This window comes from Oncorhynchus masou, chromosome 9, assembly GCF_036934945.1.
Source record: "Oncorhynchus masou masou isolate Uvic2021 chromosome 9, UVic_Omas_1.1, whole genome shotgun sequence".
NCBI classification, from domain to species: domain Eukaryota; kingdom Metazoa; phylum Chordata; class Actinopteri; order Salmoniformes; family Salmonidae; genus Oncorhynchus; species Oncorhynchus masou.
The window spans coordinates 35,722,231-35,731,721 of NC_088220.1; the positions used below are offsets into that span (position 1 = coordinate 35,722,231).

General features: G+C 44.2%; 1 protein-coding gene across 1 annotated transcript; it reads right to left on the minus strand.

The window, feature by feature from the left end:
* Positions 1-4,674: 4,674 nt before the first annotated feature.
* LOC135545944 (protein sprouty homolog 1-like) lies at positions 4,675-9,491 on the minus strand. The gene is made up of 2 exons (XM_064973945.1): positions 8,940-9,491; positions 4,675-7,276 (listed from the first exon to the last, which is right to left on the minus strand). The coding sequence occupies exon 2, from the start codon at positions 7,219-7,221 to the stop codon at positions 6,172-6,174; it is 1,050 nt and encodes a 349-aa protein (XP_064830017.1). The 5' UTR covers positions 7,222-7,276; positions 8,940-9,491; the 3' UTR covers positions 4,675-6,171.

A 9,491-nucleotide genomic window follows, 5' to 3' on the forward strand; every position in this document is an offset into this window, starting at 1 on the left:
CTTTCCTTTACACGGATCAGTCGTCCTGGTCCCATTGCAGAAAAACAGCCCCAAAGCATGATGTTTCCACCCCCATGCTTCACAGTAGGTATGGTGTTCTTTGGATACAACTCAGCATTCTTTGTCCTCCATTCTTTGTCCTTTCATCTGACCATATGACATTCTCCCAATCTTCTTCTGGTCATCCAAATGCTCTCTAGCAAACTTCAGACGGGCCTGGACATGTACTGGCTTAAGCAGGGAGACACGTCTGGCACTGCAGGATTTGAATCCTTGGCGGCGTAGTGTGTTACTGATGGTAGGCTTTGTTACTTTGGTCCCAGCTCTCTGCAGGTCATTCACTAGGTCCCCCCGTGTGGTTCTGGGATTTTTGCTCACTGTTCTTGTGATCATTTTGACCCTACGGGGTGAGATCTTGCGTGGAGCCCCAGATCGAGGGAGATCATCAGTGGTCTTGTATGTCTTCCATTTCCTAATAATTGCTCCCACAGTTGATTTCTTCAAACCAAGCTGCTTACCTATTGCAGATTCAGTCTTCCCAGCCTGGTGCAGGTCTACAATTTTGTTTCTGTTGTCCTTTGACAGCTCTTTGGTCTTGGCCATAGTGGAGTTTGGAGTGTGACTGTTTGAGGTTGTGGACAGGTGTCTTTTATACTGATAACAAGTTCAAACAGGTGCAATTAATACAGGTAATGAGTGGAGGACAGAGGAGCCTCTTAAAGAAGAAGTTACAGGTCTGTGAGAGCCAGAAATCTTGCTTGTTTGTAGGTGACCAAATACTTATTTTCCACCATAATTTGCAAATAAATTCATTAAAAATCCTACAATGTGAGTTTCTGGATTTTTTTCCCTCATTTTGTCTGTCATAGTTGAAGTGTACCTATGATGAAAATTACAGGCCTCTGTCATCTTTTTAAGTGGGAGAACTTGCACAATTGGTGGCTCACTAAATCCTTTTTTGCCCCACTGTAGCTCTGGGGTGTTAAGGAGCAAGGACATGATCTTATCAATGTGGGCCCATCCGGCCAGAAGGAAGAGCAGTATACATAGCTAATATACCGTGGCTCATTAAGTACACTTCACTGTAACTCTGTAGCCTACAAAGTTTGAGAAAATAGATGGAGATTTTGTTGGTGTATTTTTTCAGAACACGTAGCCATCAAACCATTGCTTTAAATTATCTAGATGTAATTCTCTTTTCTACACCTTCCCAGACCCAAATGAGCATTTCTTCACAGAATTATCAAACCGTCTTCACTTCTTGTTACATTTGTTAGATTTGTTAGCCACTTGGATTTGATTGAATTTGGCATTAGTAGGACACACACTTATCGTTGGTTAGAAGGTATTAGCCGAGACTTTGTGATCAGTCTGGGAGGAAGTGGCCTTCTGGATGCTGATGAATCAATCCCGGTGATGAAATAAAAGCTATTGATCTAGCGCAAAGCTCATCTCTCAAACGTGCCTGGCCATTAATTACAATAGGATCCCTCTGAATGATTGCCAAGGCTCGGTTATTGACCCTCTCACTCAACCCCTGCCTTCTCCTCCCTATACCCTACTGGCCTTTGTCCATAAAATGGCAGACAAAGACAGACAGGAAGAGGGGCTTGGGAATAATGTGTGGTATCAGATGGCAGTAACGCTGCATAGGCACACAGCACTTGGGGACAATGTGTGAAGGGTTTACACTCTGGCCCTGTGTGTGAAACCAAGGAGCAAATGCAAAGAGGCTTGGTTCCAAAGGAACACCTCTGCCAAAGTAGGCCCAGCACCTGATAAAACATTGTTTATTACTAATATGTGAATTATAAAAAGGTCACTGAAGTAAATTTTAGTGTTACAAGTGTTTTCCTTGTAACCAACCAGCCTCAGAATAGAAACCAGACACATCCGCCACAACAAAACACCTCCGCCACACTGACCATCAACAAGGGGGCCCCTCAGGGGTGTGTGCTCAGTCCCCTCCTGTACTCCCTGTATGGCTGCACATGGCTCCAACACCTTCATCAAGTTTGTTGACGACACAACAGTGGCAAGACTGATCACCGACGACGAGGCAGCGTATAAGGAGAAGGTCAGAGATCTGGCAGTGTGGTGTCGGGACAACAACATGTCCCTCAACATAAGCAAAACAAAGGAGCTGATCATGGACTACAGGAAACGGAGCAGGCCCCCATCCACATTGATGGGGATGTAGTGGAGCGGGTCGAGAGCTTCAAGTTCCTAGGTGTCCACATCACTAAGGAATTAACATAGTCCACACACAGTTGTGAAGAGGGCACATCAGTGCCCCTTCCACCTCAGGAGGCTGAACAGATTTGGCATGGGCACTCAGATCCTCAAAAGGTTCTACAGCTGCACCATTTAGAGAGCATCTTGACTGGCTGCATCACCGCTTGGTAAGGCTAATGCAAGGTACCTGACCACAAGGCATTACAGAGGGTAACGAGTATGGCCCAGAACATCACTGGGGCTGAACTCCCTGCCATTCAGGACCTCTACACAAAAAATTGTCAAAGACTCCAGCCACCCAAGCCATAGTCTGTTATCTCTGCTACAGCACATCAAGCGGTATTAGTGCACCAGGTCTGGAACCAACAGGACCCTGAACAGCTACTACCCCCAAGCCGTAAGACTGCTAAGAAAATACTTCTAAATAGCTAATCAAATGGCTACCCAGATTACCTGCATTTACCCTTTTTTTTTACACAATCTCTCTTGCACTGACTATGCACACACACTGGACTCTACCCACGCACTCACACATACTTACACTGACATCCCAACACACACTACATACGCACACGTGCATACTGACACTATTTACTCCTTGGGTCACTATTTTCTCTTAACTCCACATTGTTGGAAAATGACCCATAAGTAAGCATTTCACTGTTAGTCTACACCTGTTGTTTACAAAGCATGTGACCAATACATGTTGATTTGGTTGTAGCAGGTGTTATCTGTTATCTTTAACTTTTACTCCATTCAGATGAATGAAGATTCATCAGATTTCCAATGCTATGGGAAAAATATTTCCAAAAACATTGAACCAGAAACGTGTCTATATTCACCACGATATGGTTCCCTCCGTCTCTCAGAAAGGATTTCACCCAACAAACTCTATGAATGCTAATTTCCATTGCGATGTTATTAAGAAAAGGATGGAAAGGCACTGAGGTTAGGCACACTGAAAGCTGAGCTTTGCCTTTGGTGACGAATGCTCCGGGAAGTGTTTATAGAAAAGCTTCAGCGTCAGCAGTAGTGCCCTGGCTAAGGACAGCCCCGGCCGGCAGCAGAGCTTGTGGGTTCCACCGTGATGACTCACAGGGTAGTCATGCATGTTTGCACTCTGAAGGCCCCAATGCTGTCAGAGGGCCCCGGGAGAAGGGCCGCCAAGCTTGACACACTCAAAAATAGCACCCCGTGGGCGTGTGGTGCTGCTAAATTTACTCTGCATCAAGTGCGAGGGAGCCAGTTCGCTTTGTGGCAACTTGTGCCATGGAATGACTTAACTGACTCAGATTGACTTTCACCTCAGTGTGGGACTTGACACAAGACTGATGAAAAATATGGAAGCTTGTAGGGGCGATGATGACACATAATCTCTTAGAGTGGGATCCTTGAAATAGAAAACAAATATTAAGACCCTTATATTATTTTGGTATTTATATTTTAGTCACTCTTATCCAGAGCAATTTACAGGAGCAATTAAGGTTAAGTACATTGCTCAAGGGCACATCGACAGATTTTTCATCTAGTCAGGTCGAGGATAAGAACCAGAGACCTTTCGGTTACTGGCCCAACACTCTTAACAGCTAGGCATTTCATCTGATTGAAAAAAAGGAAGGTTTTTAAGGGTCTCTTGTTACAATCTGAGAACTGGAAGTGTGGAGCGACGAGGTTTCCTTATTTGGATCAGGCTGGAAAATACAAAGTAAACATTAGCTTCATGTTGGCCGCCTCCTGAATTCAGTTTTAGCTCTGTCCTCGGTGTCAGGGATCTAAAGTGAAACCTGAAGAAAAAAAAACATTTGCAAATGTCCAGGAGCCATGAGAAAATGGGGCTCAAATTCAAGCTCTAAAAGGTAACAGAAATGGACAAATCACGAACTCACTCTTAATTCAGTGTAACAAAAATTAACATTCCAGATGCAAAGTGTGAAAAAGCATGTTAAATAAAACGAGACATCTGGAAGGGTTGTTCTGTTCATGCAAACTGTAGTGACAGGGAATCCTACAGGTTGGGCCCAGCAAGAGCCTAGTCAGCTAAATCACAAAATGCCACTTGGCTTTCGACAAAAATACCCCCTTCTCAATGTTTACCACACAACCTAGTTATATTACACATATTACCTGACTGAATAACTGTGCTTGTTTTACTCGAGGTCAAGAGTTTCCCGCTCCAGCTAAACTGAAACATAGTATTTCAGACTAACTGCCCACTCAAAGTTAAACCCTATTATTCCACTGCATTTCCTGTTGCCGGTCTGCCATTTCAGGCCCACCAACTTTAGAAGTGATGAACTTATCCCCTGGGGGTCAGAAAACGTCCAGAGTGATAAATTCAATGACAAAAAGAGGCAGCCAAATGGGGTCTGTATCTGCCCCATCTTTGCCTTTAGTGCAGGAACATGCCATAAAAGCTCAGCATTGATAGCTGGTTTATTATCTTTGAACAGGTGGCCTTGGGTAGTCATAATGGTGGCTTTCATTTCTTGGACACACACTGTGGCCTCAATATGGAGACCATTTAGGAGTTGGGAACATCCTGATCTAGCAACTTTTTAAACAAAGGAATGAAGCTATTACTAAGTTTGGTGGTGACCTCTTGGCTGGAATGAAGTTTCTTAAAGGAAAATACCACTCAAACTCTTTTGGTATTTGTTTCATTAGTCCACTATTGATACAGTCCCAAAATGTTTTGCATGTCAACAATCAAGTTGATATAGAACATTAAAATACAGAAGGAATGATGTGTTTTGCACTTTCTATATTTTGAAAGTTCTATATCTTGAAAACTTCATTGCTGATATACGTATGACTCACTAAGTTTATTTTTTTTTACCAGAATTCCAAATGAGTAAATATCAACTTGCTGTTGACCAAAGTATTCCAAGTTTTACAAAGAAAAGCACCACTTGCTTGAAGTAAATCATCAACCAAAGTTTGTTCTCAGTTTCAGGAATGTTCTCTATGGTGTATGCAAGAACCAGACTTGGACCCATTCACTGCTTATGAAACATCAATACCCTGAAAGCATTCAAACCAGCACAAATCACTCCCAAGGGTCAATGTAATGAGGATAATCAAGACAACATTTTTTTTTCATTATTAATATATTTTCTGCATTAAAGTTAACATAGCTTTTTCTTTTGTGCCACCCTTTAATTTTTCAGTAAGTATTGATATTTTGTTATATTCAGACATGAGTACATTTAAGACTGTCTTTTGCAATAAATATCATAAAATAGAGCTTCACATAATAAATATTTTTACAAAAAAAAAAAAAAATGTTTTAACAGACATTTTCTTTTAAAAAAATAGCCAGAATTTACTCTTATGGGTTTGAGCATACAGTTTACAAAATTAAAACAAAAAAAACAGGGAAGAATGCCACAGAATGTGTGTGAATGATGAGAGGAGAAGAGACAAACATATCCAACAGAATACTATGAGATGCATGTGCTTTCCATAATGCAACTCGAGCACAGAAACCCAGATAACCATGGTCTTAGTGTGGTAGCAACTGGGAATTCACACAATCCTCGTTAGCTATGAACACGTGGTAACAGCTACATATTGCCTGGCTAGATAGTCCTTCACAGATTTGGTAAGAGGCTGCTCTCACTTGAAGCTTAAAGCACCAGGGAAACTGCCTAGCTAACAGAATATTCTTAATGAGTAGCTGAAGAGAGACAGAAACAGTTCAGACAAAACACTGATCTGTAAAAACATGGCCCTGTCAGAAAAAAAGGAAGGAAATATAAAAAATAATTGAGTGGTTTTCATATTCCGTGCTTTACTCCTAGCAGGATTCCCCGTTGGAGAAAGGGAGGCAGATGGGAGGTGCTTCAAATGTTTGATTAACATCAATAGTGAATATTATTATCATCGTCAGAACCGCATGGGGATCGACTGCCCCTCTTCCTACACACACACACGGGATCAGGAAGGCTTTTCCAGGGCCTGCGGGGACCAGCTCTCCATTTTGCAATAGACAGTGTTGGAGTTCTTGCAGCGGCAGCCGGGCCTGTTGACTTGGTCGTAGCAGCCCTGGCACGCCTTCAGGCACCCCTTGACGGGCGGGTAGCACAGCAAACAGGGGAACAGTACCGACAGTAATCCCATGCAGAGGAAGCGTGAGCAGCAGTGGGAGCGCGACAGCGAGCAGGGGTGGTCGGCGCACGAGTCTCCCTCGTCGTCGTTGGAACAGTGGTAGAAGATGCCCTTGACCAGGCACATGCACGTGCCATGCTCCAGGGCGCTCTCCGCCGAGCACAGGCACTGGCCGTTGCAGGCCAGGCATGAGGGCAGGGTCCTTGGGGTTGTGCAGTCCCCGCACTTGCACTTCCCGCAGCGCTCGCAGATGAACTGGTGGCCAGACGCCACGTCCCCTTTCCCTGAGGGCTTGAGCGGTGCCTCCAGTGGCGGCGGCGGGTGAGAGCCATGCTGAGGGGCTAGCAGCGCCTTGGGCTGAGCCCGAACAGGCTGAGTCCTCTCGGCTCTGTGGTGGTGCTGGTGGAGGGCCACCATCCCCGGTCTAGAGGGTGGCGAGCGGGCCAGGAGTCCCTGATCAGAGGATGCACTGCTGTTGCTCCCGGAGCTGGCCGCGCTGCCTGTACTGGTAGAGCGATTAAGGCCCGGGGCCCTGGTGCTACACTGCTGGCCTCCGGCTACTACCACCACCCCACTGTGGTGGCCATGCCCTACCGGCCTGTGCTCATAGTTGTTGTTCACATTGACGAGGATCACCTCGTGAGTCCTCTCCTGCTGCTTGTCGGGCCTGGGTGCCATGCGGGGCGCAGGGGGCCTCCGGACCACCGATGGCCCCTCTGTGTACTCGTTGCTGGAGCGAATGGCCTTGATTTGGTCCAGGGAGAGGATGGCGGCATGATGGAGCTCCCGCTCGTAATCTGACCTCTGCCGGCCCTCCAGGGAAGGCTGCTGGATCACCACTAATGAACCGCCAGGGCCATGTTGACTTTGGAGCGCCATCTGGGGTGATCACCACTTCCGACATTCACCGTGGACTTGGCATGCATCAGAAAACCTGCAAGGGGGCAGCAAGGGAGACACAGAGAAGAGCCATCAGTAAAGACAAGGATGCCGTTTGTAAATGTGATCTAGGATGGTGGAGGTTTTGAATACTGTTCCCATAGCATTTTAGATTCAAAGGCTAAAGAGCTGACAAAGTAAAACCATCAACAGATCCCCGGATGGTCTCTATATAGTAGTTCAAATAGTTTTCAGCAATGATCATCTGTTATAATATGCCTCTATTGAGGCGATTATTATTGTATGCTTTTTTGTGTTATAGGCTGTTTAGTGCTTTTAAAAATATCTATAGTTTTTAAACACTTCAGCAGGCCTACCTTCAACAATGTTAAGAGCATGTTTACATAGCCCAACTATTTTATTTGATCAACATCCCCTTTACAATGGCACATGTTAATGCTCTGGGCGAAGCAAGCCGTGGAAAAGTATACTATTAACTCGTTTTGTAGCTTCCTCAATAAGCACACATCCAAACTTCAGTACAAATACTTCCCGGTCTAATTTACATATGTATGACTAGTTAACATTATAAAGCGCCACGGCGACGGAACGAGGCCACGATTCAAGAGGACAAAATGAGCCGCCTCACTTATTATTCTATTACTAAACGGAAGACGATTTGAAGGAAATGTGAAGACAATGGGGTAAAAAATAAATATAAAAATACTAGGGTCGCGACAAAATGCCACAACGTCAGTGTCGACTTTATGTCCATGTAATTTCAAGCAAATGTTTAAGTTATTGTGCTTCTCAATAACTTCAAAAGCACATTTTTACAATCGAATTAAAACCTAATACCGTTACTCGTAGGCCTATTGGATACCAACAGCTTCTGGAATTAGCCGAGGTATCAGGCCTAGCTATAAACGCGTATCCGTCGAAACCGGAGTGCAAATGGGACTGATCGGTAAACACATATTGGCAAGGTGTAATCAGCATGACGCAAGCGAGTTAAAAAGACTATACAATTTACAGACAGGAATTATCTACGTGAAGACAGCTTGCTTATGATCAGGGCTCTAATTTATTGACTCTGCTTCATAAATATCCACAGTAGCTCGCACGGAGCACAATAACTAGGTTTAGCCATTATTTGGATGGGTGGTATAATTATTATATGTTTATATATTTTTAAAGGGACATAAATAGGCCGTTTTTAGCCATATCATACTTCAAACATGTCTATGCCATCGGGTTAAGTTGACCGAGCAACCGCCCATGTGATAGAGATGAATCGAAATAAGGGGGGAAACCTTATGAATGAAAACAACTCGGCTATCGTGGGGGAGGGGTGCTTGCGCCGTGAGATCCTCGACTCTGACAACCGTACTATGACCGTTTTGATTCCTTTCGAAAGTCGAATGACCGGCGTTAAATAGACACACCGAGTAGAGGGCACACGCGTGTGAAGAATGTTAAGCCAACTCTACAGATTCGAGCACCAGATGAGTGTTCCCAAGGACACCCATCGACAAAAAGCCTATTCCATGCAACTACAGTGGCAACAATGTTCCCAAAGCCGGAGTTCTGAACACTACGCGCATAGCCTACTTGCATCAGAGGGTTTGACGTATCCAGTCTACATTTAAGTAACAAAGAATCGATGACCAAACCCGACATTTCAAATGTGTTTCACGCATTGAGGGGGAGATACGCACCCATCTGCAACCATCCATAACGTCGATTCCATCAACCAATATGCCAAAACTCCATCCAAGTAAATTGTCCAAGCGTATTTTAATTAGCTCTTAACATTCGTAACGATTGCGTTATATCCCGATACGATGTTGTAGCTTATCTTCTTTCGTTATTCCTTCTTAAAATCTGCTGCATTACACACTGTGTTCCAGAAATTGTTAATCCACGCTTCTTGATACACCCAATAAAGGTTGCGCACTTGAAGCCGATCTAGACAGACAACCCAGTTTAGTCCTAGAGCGGAGTAACAATTGTAGGAATAATCTTCTTTCGGTTTCTTAAAAAGCACACTTTAATTAATTTACAATATGAAAACAAATAATTATATATCCAATGGCTTCCGTCTCCGAATTCTAATGAGTCTTTTTTTGTAAAATACGGTTTTTGTTATGCGGAATGCTCAAAAGCAAGCGCTAATCGAGGACGTGCTCTCTTCAACACTGCATGCCTGTCTAACTCTGAATGAATGAGAACGTAGAGCTCAGTGTTTGCTCGACAAGCCAACTCCCATT